This window comes from Hirundo rustica, chromosome 1, assembly GCF_015227805.2.
Source record: "Hirundo rustica isolate bHirRus1 chromosome 1, bHirRus1.pri.v3, whole genome shotgun sequence".
In the NCBI taxonomy this organism is placed as follows: Eukaryota; Metazoa; Chordata; class Aves; order Passeriformes; family Hirundinidae; genus Hirundo; species Hirundo rustica.
The window spans coordinates 11,126,230-11,153,316 of record NC_053450.1 but is presented as its reverse complement, the minus strand read 5'-3'; the positions used below and the strand labels follow the sequence as shown (position 1 = coordinate 11,153,316).

The 27,087-nt window shown below is 41.0% G+C and overlaps 1 protein-coding gene across 1 annotated transcript in view; it reads right to left on the bottom strand.

Annotated features, from left to right (window-relative positions):
* TMEM65 (transmembrane protein 65) overlaps positions 1-25,019 on the bottom strand; it is a 32,088-nt gene extending 7,069 nt beyond the window's left edge. Inside the window, exons 1-4 of the mRNA XM_040067832.2 lie at positions 24,701-25,019; positions 17,691-17,771; positions 2,606-2,650; positions 490-557 (exon numbers count right to left, since the gene is read on the bottom strand). Of these exons, the coding sequence (XP_039923766.1) occupies positions 490-557; positions 2,606-2,650; positions 17,691-17,771; positions 24,701-25,019 (513 nt within the window). The remainder of the gene's footprint in view (positions 1-489; positions 558-2,605; positions 2,651-17,690; positions 17,772-24,700) is intronic.
* Positions 25,020-27,087: the final 2,068 nt, after the last annotated feature.

Genomic DNA, 27,087 nt, shown 5'->3' with positions numbered 1-27,087 from the left:
TGCATACCATCTTCCCCTCTGCAATTCTTAGCTGAATGTACAGCCCTGAACAGAAACTTCTACAAATACCAAGCAAACAAATAAAACACAGTATCACAGCTCCCTATGTTTTCAGCTGAAGAAACAAAACAACATGATCTGCATCATGAAACAGCAGTACATGGTCAAAAGATGAGAGACAATGTGCATGAAGTAAAACAAGATGTAGTCCAGTTGGATACAGCAAAACATTTGAGGACAGCTGAGCACTGGAACAGGTTGTTCAGACAGGCTGCCCCTGGATTTCTCAAGTCCCTCAGGATAAAACCATGAACAACTTGGTCTCATCTTACAGCTGGTTCTGCTTTGAGCAGGAGGTTAGACTAAAGACCCTGAGAAGGTCCTGAACAGAGGGACTTTCTAGACTAGACCTCACAGGCCATTCTATTCTGTTCTCTTGAAAAATATTAATCTTACAGACTTGATCAAGGAATTAAACAGTGAACTTACCGCAGCAATCATAATTGCGTTATCCAAAAATCCAAACCCTACAAAAGGTAATGCGTTGTGGAAGAACACTAAAAGAAATAAGTAACAAAGAAAAAAAAAATATTTATAAGAGTTCACTAGTGAACAGGACTAACTGAAATGTCGAATAGTGGTTTTAAGAGAAACAAAGGCAAAATACACAAACTTGCTTTCCTACTGGTCACCTTTTTGCTGCTGGCAGGTGTGGTAAAACCCTTTGCTACACAAAAATGTTACTAATGCCTTGTGAAGAACCAGATAAACAACCTACTTTGCAATTACTTGTACCATTTCAGGTGGAAGTCACTTATGCCTACTAGTGTATAACAGAAATACTTAAAATTGCACAAACTCTGGTATTATTTACAGACCTTACAGTGATACTGCAGTATCACTGAAGATCACCAAACTGTCTCACCAGACTCCCTGCATTCTTCTCTTGCTTGAAATAAAGGCCCTTTCTCTGAAAGTCCCTCAATAATTCTATGCAAGAGCTCCATCTTCTTCACACATTCCTAAAATTTTGTATTTTAAAAGCATTGTCTGGAGCTAGACAATTCTTGTCAAAACTCCTTCAGCTAAATCTGCAAATGCTAAGGTGGGTTTCACTAGTGTGTCATATATTATCTCACCATTTCAACCAAAACTTTTCTATCTTGATTTTGTTTGTGCACTATCCTCAGTGCAAGTTAGACTTGTAGCTGTTCATTAATACACTGCTTAAGAAACCAAGTTCCACCTTTTGTTTCATGCATTTTCTTCTTTTTACTTCTGAAACCCTTTCTGAAAATATTTTCTGGTACAGAAGCTTGGAAGATGCTGGTCTGAGTAATTTCTAAGAATGAGCAAAGTGCTACTGTATCATTCCATTTTGTCCTGCTTCATTTTCTCTCTCAGGTTTTAGCCTGTAAGCTTTTGATGGGGGTGGGATTGAATTTGCATAGCATTGTCTCCAGCTGAGTTTCAAGATGCTTACTTCCTAAGACTAAACATAGCATGAGGACAGACTACATGACAAAAAAGACAGCTGAAAGTTGAAATTTTTAATTTTTTGACATTTAAAATGCAGCAGATATTCAGTATGGATTTGGTTGGACATAATTCCTACATTTTATAAACTTAAAGAGATGCAAACCAAGGAAGAGGGATGAAAGAAGAGTGCATGAACCTCACAGTCATGTGAAAAGAAACTGGTATCAATACCTTTTGGGTTTCATTTCTGCAGACATTATGAATCCATGACCATACAAAAAAACCAAAGTCACATTCAAGATCTTTCATGCTTATGTAGTAGAACATGAATGGACATCTGTAACTACTTTGTGAGAATACACTTATCTTCTAACCTGCACAGGTAAAAGACTACAGCACAAAACATATTAAACTTTCCAATTATTTTTAAACTATCACAGGATGAACCCCACAAAACATAAAGAACAAAAAAAGCACACAGATTCGCCCAGTGTTTTCAACATGTGTGTACTGAAGCTAAACTGGGACCTCTAACTGGTAGTGAAATGGACAGAATTTTTGAATTCATGGAGCAAACAGAACCCCAGGGACAAAGGACAGGGAGAGAGAGAAGGAACCAAATTAGAAAAAAATGTAAATAGTTGTAGATAATTAGAAAAGGAAAATGTTTGCCTGAATAAATTTGCTCACTCCAGAGTACAAAACTACAAAAATACACTAATTTGGAAAGTAAATCAGATACCATCAGAATCATGGTATTATAAATACACAATCTGTTTCCAATTTCTCTGCAATTTTATACCACTTCTCAGTTCTTTTAAAACACAAAACCTCCACAAGGCACTGCAGCACCAACACTGCTTGGCTTAGAAAAACAATTTTTGCTGCTGGCTTTGAAGTGCGTGCTCTCATTTGGGCTTTCTGTCCTACTTTCAGTAATTGTTGCACATTCTCCAGCCGAGGTGTTATGAAACAAAGGCAGCAGGGTGAGTGTTGGTGCTTGCTTTGGGTTTCTTTTACTCCATACAACAGGGATGAGGACAAGAGTTGTGGAACAAGGATGAAGCCAATTCAAAGAGAGATTGCACAAATACTGAACCACATTCAACAAACATTCTTCTTTTACCATGTCTCAGTTGTCCTGGAGATGGTGGTGCAACCTCCAACTTCTCTAGAGAAGTCAAAATGAAATGAGAAAGTTAGCTGCTTCATCACAAATTCGGTTTATTATCAAGTCTTTACCAAATTACTAGCAGGCAAAAAAGCATTTATGTTATTTAACAGCTTTCAAATGGGAAAGAAAAATACTTCACACCTACATTTTTATTACTTTTACAAAAGTTAACAGGGTATCAAAAGCCAAAAAGCCTTAGAATATTACAAGCTTACAGTAGTATAAGTGATTATGCAAAGTTACAGCATACTTCACAAGCAACCCAACAACCATCTTCATTTGAAAATTACAAAACCACACTGAAATTAAAAAAATTCAAATCTTCTAGAGACGATTGTATGTTATTTTTTTAGCGGTCCTCTAAAACATGTAGCAGACAACCTTCTTTCCTCCAGAAAAACAAATCCTACCATTTATATTCTCACAAAAGGTATTTTTCAGAGCAATATAAGAAAAAGAAAAATACAGATCACTGATAACAGTAACAGCAGATTAAGTCTGGTCATTTGGTGCATGTTTCAGGTATCCTGGACTCAAATCACTATGAGTTAGCAAGGACCAGGACATCACTCCTGAACCTGACAGAGTACTTTCTCTACAGGAAACCAATGCAGTTGTGATCAGAGATGCTGTGCAGAATGCAGCAGCAATTTACTCGTTTAACAGCAGCAAGAGAAAAAAAACTAGCTACTTTTTTTCTTGTTTCTCTTGTGTATTTTTTAATGTAGATATTGAGCATAAGACCACCTTTTTAAAACAGTAAAAAATCATTCCCCCAGTATTTTCCAATATTATAAACCCAGAAGTTTTGAAAAATTGCTTCCATACTTCTCCTGAGGTAACTTCTACAGACACAGGTTAAAAATGGTGAAATGTGGAACCTACAACACTCAAGTATTCAAATTTTACTTGGGGCAGCCAAGAACATGGAAAAGACAATGCTGCAAACACAGACTGACTAATTTTAGCCTATGTCTGAGAACTGCAGACTAGAGTGAGTATTCTTGCATCCAAGTCATTCATATATTCAAAGCTATTGTAAAGAAGGAATTATAATATTCACTTAAAGTACCTTTGAGGAACAAAAGTTAGATCGTAATACCAGTATTCAGCCAACCAGGACACTGACTTCCAAAATAATTTCACTAATTGAAGGTCTTTAACAACTTTCAAGCTCTAGCATTTACTGAAGAGGTGCTTCCTCCCTCTGCCCAATACGAACACCACCTAAGCTCTACGAACACCAAATGTACTCACCATGCAAATGGGACAAGTATAGACCAAATACTACAGAAATAGATTATTTTGCTCTTCCCTAGAAAATGCCAAGAAATTCATAGAATCAAAGCTCAGGCTGGTCAATCTTCTGAAGCCTCAAGTATTGACAACAAGAAAACCTCAGACCAGAATTTTCAGCTTGTGTTCAGGAAGGCTGGGACTGGGGAGGGGCCCATTTTCCTGTGGTCTCCTTCTGTTCTCACAGGTTAAGCAATTCTTTTACAGAAGCCTGGACAAAGAAAGAACTATCTATATACACCAGTACTGCCCTTTGGCTATCTTTTCTGAGAGACAGTAAATTTTCACAACACTGGGGAAATCAGAGCCACTTTGAAACAAAGAGATTATCTGAGGCCACTGTTTCCAAAAGCTCCAGATGCCCTGAGGGTGGCCAGGCAACCTAAGCCAACACCATCACATTTCTGATGAAGCTTCCCTAAATTCATTTGTTCCATCCTGCTGAATGCCAGGGAGAGAATAAAAACCCAAACCAAACGAAAGCACAGGAGGTCACAGAGTGCTGCCCTCCATGGCTTTCTGCTCTGATGAGAAGCCCTCACACCAAACCACTGTGGTTCCTGGGCTTCCTGTGGCACTGCCACTGAAACCACCCCCGCTGCAGGGCCCATCTAGTTCTTAGATCCAGGTCTCCATACAAAGGACTTTGTGATAAGAAACCGTAACAACATAAATTTCCAGGAAACACTCTACCCCTGAGGAAGACATCTTTTCACAGTGTGATATATGTCCTAAAGTTAATTCGTGTTGATAGATAAAATTTAATATCATCTAAATAAATGTAAGGTTTTATTTTAATCCAACAAACTCTGAGTTAACTCAGAGTTAAGCAACTCAGAAGAGAGTGCAGGAATTCCTCTCGCTTGAAAGGACAAGGGAGGGGGAAGCACGAGACATAACATGATTAAGAATTACCAGGAGGGAGACACAAACATGCATTAACTACCAGGAGAGAGACACAAACATGCTTTGGCTACAGGTCGTCAAAAAGGAATGTAACATCTGCTCTGAAGTTACTTCATGTTAATAGAATATAAATTGTAATACTGAATGTATGATTATAAGTCCTGTATAAAGTAGCATGTTAGAAGTTAGGTTTTGTTTTAGCATTTTGTGGGTTAATTTGGGAAGACGGGGGGGATTCAACAAAATACAAAATATCCCTAGCCTGAAAGGTGTGGGAGGGACACAGAAAGAGCTTGTTTGAATTACCAGAGAGGGGGCCTAGAAACTATCGCTGCCGGGAATCCCTGAAAGGATACAAAAGACAACGGAAAAAGAAGATACAAGTCCGGAGACCAAGATAATCACTTCAGATGGATATCTCTACTCGTCTCCGCCGAAATTAACATATCCACGACACACCCGGGCTCGGCCATCAGCTGCATTGTTCCACCCTACCGGTCTATTCAGACTCCCGATACCGGGACTTGAATAATTAATGAAGACGCCTCGGAGAGGATAACGTCAGAATTTCGGACTTCACTCCGCGATCTTGTGTATAAAAAAGGGTGGCTGGAGACCAAAAATTGTGAACTGGGGGGGATACCAGGCTGGCAGAGCTTGATATCCGTGTTCACCCGGCACCGATCCCGGGCTCGGTGATGTCCTTTTAAATTGTGGCTTTCCGAGACTGATATTTTGTCTCACAATAAAATTCTAAATTTTGATACTTTAAATTTGGTCGATTTTATTTGTAACAACAGTTTTCCCTGATTACGACAGCCAGTTAGATTAGATAATTTCCATCTGTTTTGGGTATCAGTACAGCATACAAAGGACTATTCAGTTTGTCACAAAACACTACAAAGCTCTAGAACATCAGTTCTCTGGATTTAACTACAATTGAGTTTGATAGCACCCGTCAGTCTACACAATTACATTCTACTCAGTCTAGTTAGACAGTATTAAAAACTGCTAAAAAACCCAGTGCATAATTGATTTTAGAAATTTAGTACCACAAGGAAGAATTAAGGGTATTTGGTAGGAGGAAAAAGAAATAAAAATGTCTTCCATCTAGGAATAATGGGAGTTCCAAGTTACAATAACTAAAAAGAACATCAGCTCCTCCTCCAGAATATGCATCAAAGACTACCTTGGCATGTTCCTAAAAGAAGGGAGGCTGTGGGACACTTCTTTGAGGTTAGAGGAAAGACAAGTTTGTGCAAGATAGAGGGAAATACCAGGCAATCAAATATAAACAAAAATTACTTAATCATTGACATAATCTGTTTCAGTAGCATGAGATTCCTGCTAAATAGGCATTTTATCAAGCAGTCCTCACCACTATCAGGGCAGAAGTTGCAAGAGAGGTCACTGGGGACAGCATTGTGGCACCACGCTCCAGAGACCAGACTGCTCCTGATCAGCCACAGGGAGCTGATGCCAGTAATGGCATCTTCCTGCTGCACATGCAAGAACTTTGTTTTATAAAAGGGAGTCTTGTAAACTCACGTGGAAGCATGCCTGACTTACAGCTTACCTCATCAAGATAAAAAAATCTGTGATTACACATATTAATGAGACAGGGACAGGAGAAGTCTGCCCGGCAAAGTTCAGATAACTGGTGCTGGTGAATCCTGCACATGCTCTGGACAGGGCAGCTCCCTCTCAGCCTGAGGCAGGACAGAGCTTGAGAGAGCATCTCGCCCCACCCCAGCACAAAGCAGGGCCAAGTCAGAGCAGGAGGCTCAGGACCCTGTCACATGGTACCTGCAGGACCAGGCTCATGGGAAAAGCTGTCCCCTCTGGTGCACCAAAGCAAGGCTTTAAAGCACAAAGACAACTTCCCTGAGACCTGATGCTCTGCCTCTGCCAGGTACAGGGCACTGTCTGCTGCAGGAAAGGGCTGCTCCAGCTCAGCTCTACTCGCAGAGGCCAAAGATTGATTTAAAGCTGGGATGGGGGAAGGCAAAACAATTAAAGCAGAAAAAAAACCCAACCAGTGTTGCTGAAAAGCCAAAAAACATTTTACAGAATCACTTCCAATACCACCTCTTTAAAGCGTAACATACTTTAAAACTCTGCAAGATATGAAAGCACTGAGAGCCAAAAAAATTCTTTAAATATTTTTTTAAAAATTCTAGATAGCAAAATATATTTCAGAATAGGGTATTTATTCATAGGAAGTTGTTTCGAGTATCTGAATTTTCAAGACTCAGCAAAAAACAATAAAAATATTCAGAAAGTATAGCAAAGGAAATATACCCTTTGTTTGTTTTACCAGAAGGAAAACAATAATCCAAATAGCAAAACCCTATTTAAAGAGCTCAACTCAGACAGAATCAAACAATTCAGAGTTTAAATGTCTGAGGGGGAGGGAAAGAAAACAACTCTAAAGTACTCCAGAATTACATTTCATGATGGCCATTCACCAGCTCATCCTGCACCACAGCACTCAGTAAGACACAGAATTCATCTTACTGCAGAAGGAATGAAATGAAATGGTGAAGTGAGGAATTGCTATTTTCTAACTGACATTCATTACCATAAATGAGGTTATAAGCAAAGGTTCAAGTGCAATACATGTCATGAGCCCTGAATTAGCAAAGTCTGAGAAGCAGAAAAACATTAAATGCTTCTTAAATCTGTTCTTGATATTTTTTAAATTTATAGTATCATCTTTTTCTCTAACTATTTTTAAAAAGAGTTATAACCTGGGGGGGAGTACAGGGGGTGAAAGAGCAAAATATAAACTCATCAATATAAATAATACCATCATCCACAACTTGGTCCATACCCAGCAATTAAAGTCACCCTGCCAATTGTAGCCAAGTACTTGCAAATTAGTTTTAATTATTATTCTTAGCTGACAAACTAACCACAACCGACTAACAGGTAATGGGAGTGCATTTATTAAAAAACAAACAAACAAAAAAACCCCAAACAAACAAAAAAAACCCCCAGCAAACTGTCATCATGTTTCTGAATTAGCGATTTTTTAAAGAACTGGCGTACAGGAGAACTTGCAAGCCTAAAGGCATGTATTATGTTTTATTCGAATTGCAGCTAACACCACTATAAAATGTTATAGCTGAATTTGTTACTGTCACCCAGGGGCAGGAAACACTAACACTGAATGCAAGTACTACTGCCAGAGCTACCCTAGGAAAATACTTGCCACTGCTGAGTGTTGCCATATCTGAGACAAAAATATGAGCAGTGTTTTATAGATTTTTAAATAGTGACTGAATTGTTTAAATTAATTATTAAACAATGAGTATCACGAAGAGGAATAAAAAAAATATAAACAATCTAGACCTATTATAACATCATTTTAGGCTCCGAAGGTATCTAATGTAGAAGTTACAGAGGGTTTTGTCTTGAATTCATCAATCTATTTCCTCCAAAAAGCCTGTCGAGGTTATTTCAGCCAATCATTCAGATACACATCACTGAAACAGTAAAAACATTACTTACACAGAACAAGAAATCAGCAATTGTGGTGTCTACTAAAAAGAGGTACTCTTTTGCACATGAGTTCATGAGAGGATCTTTACAATCAAAATTCTGGATTGGAGCCTAAAAATGAGATATGTTATTGCTTTGTTCAGAGGTGGATCCTCAAAAGCAATTTCTGACTCTGATGCATGACTTCATTCATGGAATAAGCTCCTAAGGCACCTACTCATCATCCTTTTTTCTTCTTCTCTTCCTCAATGTTTTCACCAAAACTGCAGTCAAGCAAAATTAAAAAACCTTGTCCCATTGATCTTCAGCTGGGTTCCCTTAGTATTCCACATGGGGAAACAACAACCCATGAGCTGACAGTAAAGAAAAGTTCTGCATCACTTGTTCTAACTCACATGTGGTTTCCTGTTACTACAGCAATTAAGGCACTAAAGGATGCTGACTTTCGCCGTGCTAAATATAAACCTGGCTGTCAGCCCCTTCAGTCACATGCCCAGCAGAGGGAAAGCTGGGTGGAGCTCTGGTACAAACAGACAGAGGAGGTGACAGAAAACTCCTCTACTACTCTGGAGAAGGTAACTATGCCCAAATAAATATTCTGTATAAATACAAATAGTATTTTTTTAATACTCCCTATAACATTGCAGATAATTACAGAATGATCATGTTGCATCATCCTCCCTGAAAACCCTTGAAGTAGCAGGAGTTTATCACCTTTATATGAAACTTTTGTTACATCTGCTGGACAAAGAGCTGAACAAGCTTTGCAGGAATGTAACATGCTCCCTGGCCAATCAACTCCCTTCAGAAGAAGGGAGAGACTCCCTGTAGTGACCTCAGAGTACACAATACACTTAACTTATTATCCCTTCCAAAAATGTGGCACAGCATTCATATCCTTTTAAAGATGCTTGACAAAACAGAGAGACCTAAAGTGGAAACCCTGACTGGAAATGTAGAAGAAAGCATAAAAAGCAAACAAGTATCCAGAGGCTCAAATCACTGTCAATCACTGTCCTCATCATTAAGAGGAATTTTATCCTTCACGTTATCCCAATCTCCATCAGTGCCTTATAAATGTGAAGATCAGCATTTCCACTCAAGCAGGTTCATGCCAAAATAGTATTTGCAGCAGTTTGCTTAAAAAGGTCTCAAACCACAGCTGGGGGAAAAAAAAAATATATATATATACACACACATACATACATATAAAAATAAATAAATAAATAAAGGTTAGACTTAAGATGCTTGTCTTGGGATTCAAGGGGTTAATCAGCTAAAATGATAACAACACAGAAAGGACTTGCAGCTTGTAATAGAGATGCAGCATAAGGATAGAAAGAGAGAGTTTGAGTTGTTTCCTTCAGAGAGAAATGGAGAATGTCAGAGAAACAGCTGAAATGTTTGCATGAAGTGCCAGAAACATAGTAACACTGATAGGAGAGCAAACAGGAAGAAGAATGAGGTGTTCTGATCTGTGTTCCAGAAGTAAATGGTTATATTATCATTTAAAAACAAAACAAAAAGATAAGAAGGTACTTGAGAGCTGCCAAGAAAAAAACTTGGTTGTTGCAACAAATCAACCAACAAACAAATTGCTACAGCAATTCCCTGACTGGAAAGAACCATCTTCAGAGTTAAAATTCTCTGCCTCAAAAACCCAAATATTCATCCCCTCAAGAAGAAACTGGCTCTGCCTTCCCTCCTCACCCTCTCCATTTCAATGCCTGAGGACTGTAAGGAGTTCCTGGGAGCCAGAGGAGGGACACTTCCCAATGGCACAGCAAACTCTTCCATCTTTGGATGAATGAATCTTTGCCTGGGATTATTAACAACCTTTCCACTAGATTTACAAAGAGACAGGATGAGCCCTTCTGACTAACAAACAGAGTGCAACTGATTTCATCCAAAATATATAAATTTAACTGTTTCAGTAAAGCCAGGGATCTACCCATCATTTCATGGGTTTGCAGTTGAGCAGAGCAGCAGCACAGCAACAGTGCTGGACTGGAAACAAGGCCATGGTATCTGTGCATTATCAGAGTGGGATACATTCCTGTAAAAGAACAAGCAAAGTAATTCTGTGGGACACCACAGAAGATTTGTTAACAAAAATTATCAGCACTCTGTGCATAATCAGAGATCTCATCTCTTAGAGGACTTTCATCACCTTTAAATAGAGTTGTGTTAGGCAACACTGATGTCTAAACATGAAGAGTTCATGAAATAGCTAGGGAGTTATATGTACAATTATAATATCCTTTATTCATTTATGTTCCCCCCCGGCCCTGTTTTAACAAGAAATCTGAAAAGGTAGTGAGAGAAAAGCTTGTTTATTCCAGTCCCTCCTCCCCCTTATGACCTTCCCGCCCCTGCACAAAACTATACTTCTTTCCCCAGGAAAGAAAGTGAGTGGGAAAACGATTTTAAGAACATTGAGTAGCACTGGCTCTCAAGCCCAAGTCTGGTACCTGCAACCAGCAGCAGAACCCCTTAGAGGAGACAGTTCACTGACAACAGCCTGTGCAGAACACAGGGGAACACAGGGCACTCCCTCCTCCACTGCCCTGGCACAAAACTGAGAGGGGTTTGTGCCCTAGCAGCAGCTGTACTTGCCACAGCCCCTGGCACCAGCAGTACCTGCACTCAGAGAGCAACAGCCCTTCCCAAAGCCACCACCACCCACAGGCAGCTGCAGCAGCTAGGAGCACCAGCCAGGGGGCTGACATGGTAAATGTGTTTGGCGGGGTTATTCTCTTCCTTTAAGAAAACTCTGTCGGGGACTTACCCCAACATTGAGGTGGTTTCAGGGTCCTTGCTCCCCTGCACAGCTCCGAGCCGAGCCGAAGGAAGAGATGGAGTTCTCAGGTTTAGATTTTTCAAGGTTGCATACTTCGTTTATTGTTTCTTATCTTACAATTTTCTCGGAGTCCGACAAGATGTTCGCAGCTGCATGGATTCCTCACGTCTCCCCCCGAGCTGGGCTGTCCTTATCTTTTATACTAATTACTACGTATTTCTTATTTACTATTTCTTACCAATGTCTATCACTATTACTAAAAAGGTCATCTTTACTTTGACCCAATCCTCACTAACTACTTTGTGCCACGTCAATGAAGCAATGGAGTGAGGGAAGAAGAAGGAGAAGGAGACAACGCCCCAGATTCTCCATCTTGTCCCCATTCACTTCAATGCTAGAAACCTAAAACTATTATTTTCTCATTCTGTGATAAGCTAAACTACTATTTCTCACATTCTTGTGGCATGTAAACCTTCTCTCAGTGTAGGAAGTTTTTCCCATGGACTGAAATCAAAGCCAGTGTCTCTCTGAGCTCTGGGCTGGGGTCCCAGACCCCCCTGCCCAGGTCCCTGACCCTCCAGGGCAACCAAAGGAATGCCCTGGACTCCAACAAAACTCGACTACAATCTTTACAGAAGCTGAAGACAAACTGCTATTGAATCACACACCACTAAGTACCAGCCCTCTTGTAAGCAGAAAGTTCCATTCCCTGCCTGAGGATGACCTTGGAAGCAAGTACAACTGCAGAAATAAGCTTCTGTCTGAAATAACTTTAAATGCATGCAGAGTTCATTGCTTTTCATCTGTCTCAGACTTAATAGAGCTACCTAAAATAAGAGACAAAGAGGACAGATAAACCAAATGAACATCAACCATTTTCTTACAGACTCATACTAAATGTAATGACATTCCTCCTAATTTTTCATTGCATTGTGGCATTAAAGATGAAAGTATGAGCTGCCTTGAAGTCCTTAGGAATCTATTCATTCCTGTCAGCAAAAGGAACATAAGAAACTACTGACAGTTTAAGTTTCAGCCATAAATTACACTCAAGTAATTTACACCTTTCTATATAAATGCCTAATGAATACAGAATGCAATTAAGTTATTCTTAACTCTTCACCTGCTGCTAGAGGTAGTGCAGTAGATTCATCACTTTGATACCCCCTTCCCTTCCCCATGTAACTCAGCAAAGCCTCATTTGTGAAACCAGACTGACACCCCTGACTCCCTGCATAGTCAAATTCAAGCTGCAATGGCTGCTTTCTCTGGCAAAAAAATGAAGGAAGGATTATAATATAAATAATTATAATATAAAAACAGATAAAATCACTTCACAGGAACTTGACCTTAAAATATTTCTTTTAGCTTTTATGTTATAAGAGTATGGAATATCTACTGGGTTGTTATGCAGCTCCATTACGTAATAATTTATTTGCACGTGAATTTTAAGTTCTAATAAAGAACTCACTCTCTTCACAAAAAATATCCGAAATATTACAATTGCTGGTTTTCTAAATAAAGTCATACAGAGGAAGAAGCAAGAGACAAAGGCTACTCTGCTCTACTCTTCCTCAAAGTGAACAGCTCTGACTCAGCTCACTTTTTTATTCTTTCAACCAATGGCCTTTATTCTGCAAAACAAAAAAGGAACATCCTTCTCCTGGTCAGTGTTTCTCCAGCCCCTGGCAAGCATGAGGCCTTTATCAGGAGAATTCAATTGAAAGTGCATCCCTGCAGCTTCCAGCTGTAGAGCCAACACAAGCTTCAGTTCCCATCACACCCCTACAAACACCAGCTGTGCACACACTCCCTCTAAAGCTGCTTCAGGACCTCTGCTCTGTGAAGAGCTGCACAACTGGTCCCTCTGTTTAACTCCAATGCTTCTTAACTTTCCCAGAAACCACCCAATGCCAGTTTATGAAACACACAGTTCTGCTACTTAGGACAGTTTTTGTTTTCAAATTTATGCATTTCCCCTTTCCCACTGACAGGTTTTTCTAACCTGTTCTTTTGCTCACTGTAAGCAGGCAGCAGAATCCTGTTAGTGCTGAAATTACACCCTCACCTCCAGTTCTGCTAATCAGCTTGAGAATTAGTGAAGTACAAACACAAATCCTCAGCTCAGAGTTTTCTGCATAACCTGGTTTTGTTTCCACAGGAGAGGAAACATGGAATCTAATTTAACACTTCTCCCCATGGCAATGGGAAGTATGCTGTGGCACTGCCCACATCAGTGACATACTGCAATGCCACTATTTACTGGAGATCTTAATGAAATATGCACCCCTATAGCTTTTCACACTGTGCAGTGGAGACCGATCACAGTGTGCCTCTAACATTCCTTCCCACATTCTCTTCTCCCTCTGCTTCTGCAAAATCTCTTCAATGTTTACACAGCCCCTCTTCCAGCAGCGAGGAAGGTGATGGATTCAGGCTGAGGTTGCCTTTTGCAGTGCTTGAAGCAAAGTACCATGAGATGTGGGGGGCAGCCACTCAGACCATGATGAATAATCCTGAATAGAGAGCCAGAGGAAGGGAGAGGACAGACAGCTCCTTTCCTAGTCACAAGAAAAATGTTGAGGTAAAACAATGTAATTGCAAGCAGTTTCCAAAACTGCAAAGGTAACCTGGGAGATGAATGCTCACTAGCACAAGTCACCATGAGCTGTTAGAGATCCCAGAACAGACTCCTGCCTGAGGCACAAAAACCTCCTGGCACTTCCCATGAGAAAACAGAAAGGTAGAACCTGAGGTCAAATACAAAACTGCACCCTGAAGTGATCTAAAGTCCCATTGTTACTGCAAAGGGTGATTTGATCCTTTTCCTTCTGATCATGTATTTGGAACTTCTCCCAGTCAGGTACACAGCCAGGCGCAGAGAAGAACAGCAGTGCTAGCATGGGAAGCAGAATTGAGCCTTTCTTACCCAGAGGTTTTTGGGACAGGGAAAGAACAGAACACTCTTTACTACAACAGAGGTGAAGCCAGCAGTAAATCCACACCCATATAGCCAAGTCACATGTATTACACATTTCCTCATCCACAGCTCATCCAGGCCTGCTCTTACCCACTGTGGGAAACCCAGGAGAATGCTTTTCCTCTATGGCTGGGAAAAAGTAATTAAAGTGAGCTTTTTTTTTTTTTAACTGAGTTTTTAACACAGGATCAGACATAAATTACAGTAAAACTCAGCCACAGTAATGTGCAACTGCAAAAGCTGATGTAAGCATGGAAACAAGGTAGATACAATAGGTTCCTAGCACCTAACCCTGAGATGTAATCTAACAGTCAAAGCTTTACAAATCCAAAGACTTTTTTTTTTTGTTCGTTTTGGTAAAGCAAATCCAATAAATGAGTAAAAAACTTACAAAAGGTCACATATAATTCCCAATGAGAACAGTCTTTTTCAGCCTGGGCCATTTGTGATTTATCAGAACTCAGCTGCACATTGGTACATTTCTTCTGCTCAGGGAAAGGCAAACTGAATCAGAAGTCTGTTGAATACTTGCAAGAGGAAAAGGTCAGGCTGATTGTTTATAACAGCACCATCACTTTTGCAGCTACCTATTTACTTGATTTACTTTACTCCACAAAACAATATAAACACAATGAAATTGGGGAAGAAGTGGTGGGTTTCAAGCTATTCTCTCATCTCTTCTGTATGGCAAAAATCTTTATTAGACAAGATGGCTGTAAATCGAGTTGGAAATTCTTAAACCTCAATCTTGAGCGAAACAGTTAACCTCACGTTTGTAATATCACAGCTTTACTTGCAATTTGTGAAAAACAGCCTGTTGCCAGAACTGAAGCAAAGAAACAGCTGGATCAAGAGGTTATCTATAATCTGAAAATACAAACTGATGGTATTTGAAAGGGCAGCTGGCTTAAGAAATTGTTTTTTTCCATGTACATTTTACTCCAGTCTTCCACAAAATTAAATAAAGCAAATCAAACAGCTTGTACCAATTCAGATTGTTATGAAAGATGGGATAATAGCCTCATGGAGACTGACATTCACACTGTTAGCGTAAGATAAGTTACAGCAAACTGGCCAGCACTCAGGGACAGATCACTGCACAAAGTCAAATGCTATAAACTGAAAATAATTTAAGAAGTTACTGTAACAGTACAATAACCATAAACTGATAATGCCTAAACGAAAAATGTAGCAGTTCAAAGTGCAGCAATTACTTGTTTGTTCCCAGTAAGCATTTGGACCTGAGCTTTGTGGCAATACTACTTTCCATACAACACAACCCAAAGCACAGACCTCTGTCCACGGCACAGACAAGAATCCCACACCAGGGACTGTCTCTTAACCCTCCCTCCTCAGGACTTCCCAGTACGTTTTGAAAGTGCTCATACCCAGACAACAGGTCCCAGACTATCTCCAAGAAGTGAGCTTTGGGAAGGCCAGACCACTGTGGACGTTGTATCTGGCTCCTCTCAGTTGAAGCTGGTCTCACTGTAGAAACCTTTCTGTCTCAAACTTTTCCATTTTTCTTGAAATTAGAAAGATTCCTCAAAGGTGTGTCCTTCCCCCAGGTCATGCAGAAGCCATTCACCAGGATCACTGACAAATGGTAAGGCATATTTTGATTCTGGAAATGCCTAAAAGCCATGAAGTATTTAAGAGCATTGAGAAAGGTTTTATCCCTACACACAAGCAGTAAGAGATAATAAAACAGACCACCTGCTTCTTCTGATTGCTTTAAGCCATTAGGAGAATTGAAACAGACTATGCTTCATCTCAAAGAGTCTTAAATACGTTCTTGGTTTTCCTTTTTATTATCTAGAGAAAATAATGTGATTTAAAAAAAATAATGACCTGTTGGTATTTGCCAAAAGTATCTCAGTCTAAATAAAATTTAATAAAAACTCCAAAGATACTAAAAATGAATAAACATGATGAGCCCATCACATACAAAAGGAAACTGGCAACTGATGCAGGGAAAAAAAGTATAGCAAGTAGCAAGTATCACTATATATCATGGCTGCAAGGGAAGGTAATTTATCAACACTCAGCATATAAATATCTAAGAATCCTAAGTAAATGAACACTGGAAAAAAACAGCTATGGTTTTATATTCCAGTTTTGAATGAAACATGCACTCTGCTGGGTTGAAAAAAGTATTTTGTGGGCTTTGCCTTAAAATGCTCCCCATATTTCAGAGGGAACATGTTTCAGGCATGAGTTAGTCACATCCCAAAAAATTCCATGTTCATTCACTGTTAAAGAAAGTTCTCATACACAGCAACAAAACAGAAACAAAAAGGCATGCTTTCAGAATATTTGAAACATAACCGTGCTAATTTAAGGATAAAGTAGAAGGGGGGCACAACGCAGCTCACATATTCATGTCCAGCTTTCCCCAAAATGAGCCATTTTTGTAAAAACGTCTAAACAAAAGCACAGGGACCCAAGACAGCTTCTTTAAGTATTCTGCTTGCATGATATACTTTGTTTTCCATTTACTTGTTGTTTTTAGAAAGGATTTTTTTTTTCTGGAGACAGACGCCTCTGTAGTTTCATATTTGGATGATTAGATAATAAGTAAGGCTGAATAAAGTTGAGTTTTCAGCTGAATGAGTCAGCTTTAAATAATTTCTTTCTTAGAGAAACTGGAAGACTTCTTTTAATTGAGGTTACACACTGGAACTTCTGTGTTCACAGAATAAACATGATCTATTTCATTCATGACTGTTGCAGGGAGATCTAAATGTTTCGAATCTATCACTCTCAAGGGTTTAAGTTGCACTCTAAGTAAAAACTGCATTTCAAGTGATCTTCGGTAAAAAGCCCAGAATCAAAAGCAGCTTTTGTACTGGACAAGAGAGTTATTGGGAGACAGATTTTCCTTTTAGCTTTAATATATACTATTTTACAAAAGACATAGCTGAAGAACAACGGCTTAAGATTCAGATATTTTTTCTGATTCATTATTTAAAAAGTATTTGTGCATGATACCTATTTTGTATTCATCACATGCTTAAACACACGCAAAAGACAAAACAAATTTTAATCAGAGCAATATTTTATTTTAATTGAAGCAATCTTATTTTACCTTCGGCAGGAAAGGGCAAAAGCAGTTAACTAAATACTTTTTATTACTAGTATTGTTTCTGCATTGTATTTGGACCGTGTAATTTAATGCACATCACTTTCCAAGAAAAAAGCGTAAGGCAGCTGACACTGAGCTGCTTCAAAAAATGAAGCTGTTTCATCATCTGAAATCTCTGAAGTATTAACTATAAACTACAGTATAATGCAGCAGTTTCCAAAAGACCTATGCTTGAAACACCTTGGTCAAATTGAGCGTAAGTACCTGAAGATATTGCTGAAATTCTTGACACTGAAGGCTTTATATGAAAAAGAACAAAAACAGCGTACTTTTATTTCTTGGAGCAATACATGCCAAATGCATCAAAACAAGCATGCAGGAAGTCTGTCAAACCAGAAGCCTGCTGGCCTCATACAATGCACGTGCCAGCAAACACACTCTTCCATTTGGGATTTTTCTACTGTACCAAATTCACTGGTCGTCTCTGGTGACTCTACTTCCTCTGCTGGCTTCTCAAGTGGTACCAGTGGTTTAGGATACCTGAATGCTATAACGAGTTTTCAAAAGCAAAACAGCAATCAGTCATTATTTAAAATCTTCCAATCAATAATGGAGCATCTGCCACCAAGAAAAGGTCCTTTATAAATATTAAGACTGGATTTCTGTCGGTTTTACACCAACTCCACTTGATTGCTTGCAGGGTTTTCTCTGCAAAACAGTAAGATGACATTTCTGTTTTTAAGCAGACTAGAACCTGCTTTAAGTTATGTGAGCAAGTAAAGTTTCAGCATATGGAAGCAAACCAAACCACAACAGCAAAAGCATAAACTTCAGAAAAGATTACCTTATGAAGGTGGTTCAAAGGCAGACATTTACAGCTGACATTTTCAGAGAGCAGTTTCAGAATAGTTTTACCATGAGTGACCATGCACCAATTTTCTTGTGTATGACATTAAACCTCAGCCCCTAAATTACCTAATAGTCTGTGTTTGAAGGAATTTAATGATCACCTAGTTCCAGCCCCACGAGACACCTTCCACTAGACCTGGTTGCTCCAAGCCCCATCCAACCTGGACTGGCAGGAAAGGGGCACTCACAGCTCCTCTGGACAACTTATGCCAGTGTCTCACCACCCCCATAGTAAAGAATTTCTTCCTAATAGCTAATTCAAACCTACCCTCCTCCATTTTAAGCTATTCCCTCTTGTCCTATCACTATATGTCTTTGTGAAAAGTCCTCTCCAGGACACTTATAAACCCCACATTGCTGGAATGTGTTACAAGGTCTCCCCAGAGCCTTTTCTTCTCCAGGCTGAACAGCTTGAACTTATTCAGCCCATAGAAGCAGAGGGGCAGACACCAACCTCTTGTCTGCAGCAGACTCAAGGGAAAGGCCTGAAGTTACCAGGGGAGATTGAAGTTGAATATTAGGAAAAGGTTCCACACCCAGAAGGTGGTTGGGACCTGGAATAGGCCCCCCAGGGAAGTGGTCACAGCACCAAGCCTCAGAGAGCTCAAGAAGCACTTGGACAACGCTGTCAGGCACATGGTGTGATTACTGAGTGTGTCCCATGCAAGGCTAGGACCTGGACTTGATGAGTCATGTAGGTCCCTTTAAACTCAGGATATTCTATGATTCTGTGATCATAAGGCACAGACATTCATGAAAATGATCAGTAGAGCCTCAGTAGCACTTTTCCTTCTGCACTCTGCCTTCATGAGAGGGCTCCAAGACTCAGGGCAGGAGGGGGGTATATTAAAAAAAAAAGTTTCAAAAGGAAGATGTAGCACATCCTTCCATCTGAAACACTGTATTTCTTCCACCACCCAGTATTTTTGACTCAGCAGTGAGATTAGTAACAGTCCTGGTACAGGCTGCAAGGGCCTAAGAGCATAAAGGAACTCACACAGGCAGGCTGGCAAGAGTTTGTCATTATACCAGCTTGACAGGGCACTTCAAATTTGTGAATTAGACACTTGCCAGCAGTCTGCCAGAAGACCTTTTCCTAGAATAACAAACATTAGAATTAAAAAAATTTATTGACCTAGGTCACAGCAAGGGAGAGAGAACTAGATAGCATTGCTCCACACACAGCGTGGCATTCACCTGCATATGCTGGGTCTGTGAAGGAGAGAGGAAGAGAGACCCGTTCCCACCAGATACCATGGTACCTGTCAAAGCACAACAGCAGGAACTCTTCTCCCAGCTCAGTGGGCTGAGAGCAGTCCTCACCACAAACCTTGCACTGTGAATCACTCTTCAAACAAGACAAGTACTTCCAGAAGGATGGAATTATGCTTTGTCATGTTAACACATATTCAGTTCTAACAAAAAGAGGCACTAAAATCCAACGGGTTCTAAACCACCATGGTAGATGAACCAGTTTGTTCATACTAGAAAGAAGCATCTGACTCAAGCAACAGAGAGAATCTTTTTCACAGGAGACTTGCTTAAAGTGTCTAAAAACCTCAGTGAAATCCACTTGTCTTTGACTACATGGCATCTTTTCAATTTACTTTTGTAAAGCTGTGGAAGTAGAGGCACACAGGCTCAGTCCCTAAGTTATTCTAGTAAACTGGGGAGCTCATAAATTTAACATCAGAACATAAGCCAGTGAGGTTTCTTCTGACACCAAAGTAAGAAATCACCCAACAAAAGCTAAAACTTCGCAAATTCTCTGAGATTCTGCACCAGCTGTCAGCCCAACTGAATGCAAGGAGGTGGAGCCTTTTACTTTCACGCTATGTTTTTGGGTATTTTTAACAAGAAAAAAAATGCAGTAACTTGAACTCATGAACAGTTTTCTATCAGAATGCACAGTTTTGTTCAGATTATTATGTTTGGTATGACATTCCAGTGCCTTCAAAGAGAATCTAGCTAGATACTGCATTCTCCAAAACCTGCAAATTAAATGACAAAACCACTGTCAAGACTCATTGCTATGGTGTTTTTGCATGTTTTCCAGGTAATACATAACCTCAACAGGAAGAAGAAATTCCACTTCAAAAGACCTTTTATTTAGTGATCATATCACAAGTCTTCCACAAAAAAAATAAATGTAACTGGGTGCTGTCAAGGAATTGTGTTCAATGTACATATATTATATACTAAAAACATCTATTTTATGCATTATACACACACACGTATTTTATGTGTATGTACACTAAGACAGGAAAACAGGAATTGTTTTCCCACGTTTCCAACAACACATGGGAAAATAAAGGATTCTCTCACTGTCAAGACCTGAGATTTCTTAGAGGCCCTAGATAATCACTGTGTTAGTAATATTAATGAAAGGTAGATCTGGGCTCAAGAATATCGCAAAGCAGCACATAAAAGACCAAGTGTCCCCCAGGAAGCAATAAAGACACAGCAAAAATGGCAAGTATAGGATTTCTTACCCGAAAAAGTCAAACCCTTTAGTATTTTCCCTCCTCGTTACCAGGCTTGATGCACTGCTTACAAGAGCATCTTTCATGAATTATCTCGCATCATACACTGGAAACTAAAGGTAGAAACCCTGAATATAAGCTCCTGAAGAAAGGGGTTCCCTACTCTTCCTAACGCCACTTTTGTCAATGGAATACTGCTATAGAAGGCCAGAAGCATTAAATCATTCTCCTTATTTTCTGAAAGATTTTACACTTTCATCTCCATCATGCAAGAAAGAAACAACAGAAATCTGACTACCTGAAGCCAATAAAACTAAACCTTGATTACAGGGCACCACTTCTAGAAACAGAAAGCAAGACTATTAGATTTGAAATCAACCAGCCTACTTCCTACTTCAGTGTTCCTGTAACTACGAAAACAGAAATATACAAATTACTTGTATTCAATACGCATGATCATCTCCATCTAGTGTAACTGGGTGTGGCTGACATGATTCAAGAAATTTAAAGCTAAAAGCTAATATTTAAAAATTTTGTTTTGAAGCTCTTCCTGGGAAAATGGGATACATTCATCTTTCCAAGGTTCAAAAGGGAAAAAAACCACCAAAACCAAACAACAACAACAAAATACTTAAAATACTTCAATGCAGAAAGAAAACTAAATCTAGATGAGAAAGGATTTGCAGCTATCTTCAGAAAGAACAGCTCTGTGATGTTTTGACTAAATTTTAAGATAGGAAGATTATTGTCTAAATCAGGACAGTTTTCAAAATATTTTCTGAGAAACACTCTATCAAGATTCAGTTTCACAGCATTCCCCCAGCTTCTACTATGCAAAACACATCTATGAATTTAAACTCAGGCTTTCAGCTCTCAGCCATCACATGCTCACAGGTAAGAGCTCTGTCTACTGAAGCACTAAAACAAACAGCAGAATTTCAGTCAGTGTTTATTCATAAGCTAGACTGCTTAACTGAGCTCGAGTGCCCAGTATCTGGAAGCTCCTTAAACCTCCAGGTAATACAGGTGACAGGGTGATGGCAGGCAGGAACATATTCACAAATCTCTCCCCACCTACAGTTTTTGAGACTACAGCACAAACAGATGTTTTAAGGAACAAAAATGCTTCAGAGACTCACCTAACTTACAGGTAACAGCTACAACTCACCTACCTGAGGACCGTCCTTCAGCGTAGCAGCCGCAGCAAAGGATGGGTTTCCCCGCAGCCTCTGCCATTAGCGGAGGCCACAGATAGTGTGTCCTGTCATATTTCGTGCTAGGGCAATTAGCTGGTGGAACTGCATCCTTCTGGTGGTAGGCCTGGGAATGGGCTGAGGAACTTGCCCCATTTGGTTCTTGATGTGCCCAGGTCTCCCCATATTGCTGACAGCCTCCCCTAGCTGATATGGGGTCTGTTAGGGCACAGAAGAGGTAGTGAAGGAAGAAGGTCAAAACTTAACCCAATAAGGACTGTGTTAAGAAGGGCATGGACTAACACCTCCCTTTCCATAAAGAATTATGAAAAGATCACAGGCACACAACAAGCTTAAGCACAGTAGCAAAACTGCACAAGCATTTTATGATCAAGGAGAGACTGATTTTTCAGATTCAGACAAAACACGGGAATTTATGCAAGCAGTAAATAAGAGAATTTGAAGGCTGCATTTGGATCACTTCCACTGGAAATCAACACAGAAGTACAACCAGTGACGACAGCCAAAGAATCAGCTGCTGAGAGCTACAGCATGCTGCCAGCGAATGAGAAGATTGATAAGAAACCCAACATCTCTAAAACAGTTTTGTCTTGACTGAACTCATGATTTGTAAAGATCAAATATGACACTAGTCAGCTGGAGAAAGTACCTAGAAAGCAAGGCACAAATAGCTCTCCCCTCATCTCACAACCTGTGTACCTATTCAGGTCATTGCTACACAGTCACCATTTCAACAGCAGGAAAGAGCAATCACACAAAATATTTTCTAAACATTATAAAGCATTTTAAATACAGAATACAAACATCTAGCTCAGAAAAGTCTCTTTTTTTCTTCCAAGTGTAGCCCTTCTATCCGCTTTCTTCTGACACTCCACAGCGTTGAGAGTGATGGTATGTATCCTACACCTCTCTGCTCTTCTCCATGGAAAATCTGAATTCTTTCAATACCAATCCTCTAGAAAACAGCTATGGGCAGTAAATTCATTATAGGCCTTTTTTCTCCTATTTCTATTTAACAGACTTACTAGAAGCCCTTTTCAGTAATGATTTTTCTTTTTTTTAACACATGAAGAAATAAAATTTCTTATAAGTAAAAGCTGACAGCTGTTACTATGCTACGGTCTCGTAAAAATATCCCATGAATGGAGCTGGCTAAAGGAAAAGGTTGTCTACAAAAAAAGTCTTATCAAGCTAGATGGGCAGATCAAGAATCTGACTCCAAGGATGAGGTCTAATGGCACTAAAACCCTTTGTGCAGCCCTTACCTATAACTAAGCCCACAACCGAGATTTTGCTGAAACAACCTCTCCAGCAAGTTTATTTATTAGTTTCAGACACAAGTGAATTGCAATTTCTACTAGTGGAATGAACTTAAAACCAACTAATAATCTCCCATGCAGTAAAATACCTAAATTCAAACTAATGCTTTTGGTTACTTTGCTTCTAAATCCTGAATCATCAGAAAGTCACAGCATTTTACACAACAGACTTCCATATTATAACTAACAGCATCTGAGCAACATGGTATTAAATACAACCATCAGTTGATTTATATCTGTATAAACGCTGAGATGCTATACTGAAATTTTGAAGTCTTACTTTGATATCCACCACACAATCCTCCAGGTACACAGTACACAGCTCCTTTCCATTTAACCTGAGCAATAACCGATGAGACAGAAACTCACACAAAATCCTCATGGCAAGAACCCTTCAGAAGCTGAGAAGGATTTACTTGGAAAGAGTATTGTTAGTATTCAAAAGTTAGTTCAAAGCATTCTACCCTCGGTGTTGTGAAACTAATAAAACTGATTCACTGTCTGCAAAACAGAAGCACTGCTGCTCCCAAAATGAGGCGTCTAAGTGAACTAATCTCACTCTGACTAGAAACTAGTGTTTGTATGCAAGTGTGTAAAAACAAAGCCAAAGAGATACCTGAAAGGGTCCTGTCTCTTCACAAAAGTAACACTTTTACAGCTGACCCTCAGACGTGTTCTCTGTCCATCCAAATTTTTTTCCAGACATCTACAGAGGAGCGACAAGGCACAGAAATGCCCTTTCCAAGGGCACTCTACAATCAAAGTCACAAAGAGGCCTAGATCAAATGCACATTGATCTCTTAAGTACCCGCTATCACCTCTGCTGCAATAGGGATTGTAAATTACAGCTGAGGATCAGAACTAGAAGTAAGGAGGTTGTAATTAAGAGGATTTGGTTTTGTGAGGTTTTGATTTAAGGAACAGCGTCAACTTGGCAAGAACAGTTGGATCAGACGAGAAAAATCACTGTGAATTACTTTAATTGATGTTGCATAGCCCTGTATTCAGAGACATCGATAAACCTTCCCAGCACATACACACCTACCCGAATGAGAACCGCCACTTCCAAGAAGCAGCGCCGGCAGCTCTCAGTGCAGGGAAGTGTAACTCATGAATGGGCTCCCAGAGCAGCAGCAGCCCGGCGTCTCTTAAGAAGTCTGAAATCAATTTACCGCTGCCCTGGTGTCAGGAGGATTTTATGAGATACACTTTCCTACTCCCATTCCGAAAAACGGCCACCCGTGGCTCTCTGAAACACCCGGTGAGATGATAGACCCACCGAGGATTTGGCACACTGGGCCGATTTAAGTCCCAAAGGAGCTACGGATGCTTCTGGAAACCAAATTTCAGGTCGCGTGCCTCATTTATACCCAATTACCCGAACACAACAGGGGCGAGCGCCTGTCGGTGCCTCCTCCTGCTGGAGTTTCCTACTCGCCCGAAGGAGTCGCTTGGGCGAGGGTGGGAGGACCCCCAAACTTCGGAGGCTCAGCCCGCGCTCCGGCCCGGCGCTCCCACCCCCGGCCGGGCTCGGGGTGGGTCGCGGCTCACCTTGGGCGATGGCGATGGACTCGAAGCGGTGGAGCTCCCGCAGCAAGCAGCTCCGCTCGGTGGAGTGCAGGCTGTAGATGAAGTCGCGGGCCCCCTGCGCCGTGTTCAGCGCCTCCATCGGCTCCTTCTTGGGGTGGGTGCCGAGCGCCCGCGAACCCCGCGGCAGGAGCAGCCCCTCGGCGCCGCCCCGCAGGCTGCCCAGGCGGCGGCGGCAGCAGCACCGCGGGCCCCGCAGCGAGCCCAGGCAGGATGAGGGGACGGCGGCGGGGCGCCCCGGCCGCCCCAGCAGCAGCGCCGCCCGGCCGAGCCACGCCGACATGGAGCCGGGGAAGGGCGCGGCGCTCGGGCCGCCAGAACCGCCCGCGGCCGAGTCTCCCGGGCCGCGCTCCCACGGCTGCTCCGCCGGTGGGGCCGGGCGGTCCGCGCCAGGCACCGCCCCGCCGAGCTCCCGCCAGCAGCGGCGGCAGCACCGCCCCGCCCCGGCCCGGCCCGGCCCCAGCCCCGCTCCGCTCCGCTCGGGCAGCCTCGGCCGCAGGGCGGGGCGGAGGGGCCCGAGGGGCGGCCCCGCGCAGGCGCCCGCCCGGCCGCTCTGAGGGGAGCGGGTCGGCGGCGCCCGCGACCTCCGAGCGCCGGTCCTGGGCGGCGCTCCTTCCAAACCCTTCGCTTTACAGCTGCTGTAATCAACCTGAGAGCTCACAGGGCTTCTCGCCGCGCCAGGCTCCAGCGGCTTAGCCGGGCAGCAGAAATGAGGTTTTGCTTGTCTTTCCCGTTTTCCAGGCCCTTGCCTTAGAGTACTGTGGTGTTGCATCATCGCCTTTTACGTTTAGTACGCTTAGGTTGCATATAGCGGTTGTATTCTTTTAAATTAATTGGCAAGTATTCTGACACACCCGGAGCAGTTATTAAAACAAACAAAAAAAAAAAAAAAAAAACCACAACCAAACACTTTCTGGACAGAATTTGTGTCTTGAGGGAACAAAGGTTGTTTTAAAATCAGGTTTGGTTTTAAACTTCTCTTAGCTTTGCTGCTACAAATACCATCCATGTGGGTTAATCCACAATTGTTCACTATTTTGTCAGAACACTGTATTCAGATTGTATTAGATACTGTAATTAGACTGCAAAGAACCTAAACAACCACAAGGGACTCACATATTTTATGCCTAGCTCGTTTAATACGGAGGTGACTTCAGAAGGCATTCAGAATTTACTGCTATATCTCTAGCTCTTTAACACCAAAGACCTACTGATGTCCATCCAGGTGGTTTCTTCAGCCAGGAGCATCTGCTGCCTTCTTGGAGGAAGGCAAACAGAAAGTTTTAACTTTCCATGAAAAAGCAGCATTTTCTTTCCATTCCCACGGCTGCAGAGTTAACATTTTGTATAGACAAAGATCTCATGATAAATAGAGGTGCCTTACCTAGACTATGCATTCAAACTATGGGTGTTTTACACATACTACGTGAACAGTACAGAGGAAGCAGAAAGTGAGTGCAGAAATATAGAAAATAAGTTGTAAAGGCCTGGATATATAACATTTTCATTCTCACCCTGTTAGTTAAGTAGCAGAGATTGAGGAGTATAGGCTACTATTTTCATTTAAATGCATTTTTTCCATGCATCTAATAAAGCCTGCCTCTGAGAGACTTTTTTTCAGTTCTCTCTGCATACTCCTAATCCAGAGCCACTAAGCCTTCGATGGTGTTCAGAACTGTGCTTGTCTTCCCAATTGTTTCATTGAAAAAGTGGAATCTTCTGCTGCTCTTTGGGGGAAATACAGGAATCAGTAATAGTTTTCAATCCCAGAGAACTGTAACAACAATATTCATAAATCTGTTCAAAAATGCTGTTAAAATTTTGGTAACCAGGTCACTTTTACAGTAAAAATGTGTATTTCTATATGGAAAAGCAGGACATGCAATGGGGCTACAAACACCTGAAACATATGCCACATGAAAAATAAGGAAAACCCAAATTTTCCAGAGGCCAAACTTTTGATAGTTCAATTTGACGTATTTCTGGTTGTGTTATATTATATTTGGTTTTACATTCATACAGCTGGATTGCAGCAGACTACAGAGACAGAGCAAAGGAGGAGCACTGGCCTCTGACAAGAAGAGACTTTATCTCTTTCCCACCACTGCAGATATTACAAAAGGTGATTGCAGCTAGATTATTCATAGGGTGTTTTGACAAGACTCAAAACATTGCAGGTCTTTTCAGACACCGAAGGACAATGAGCAGGAAGTTTCTAGCGTGGCCTTTAGGTATTTGCTGTAGAGGAATATTCACTCTATAGGGAGGTGCGAGGACATTGTTTAAGTAGGCAATATACAATACTGTTATGAAAATAAAAGTCACTACTTGTGACAGGATTGAGATCAGGG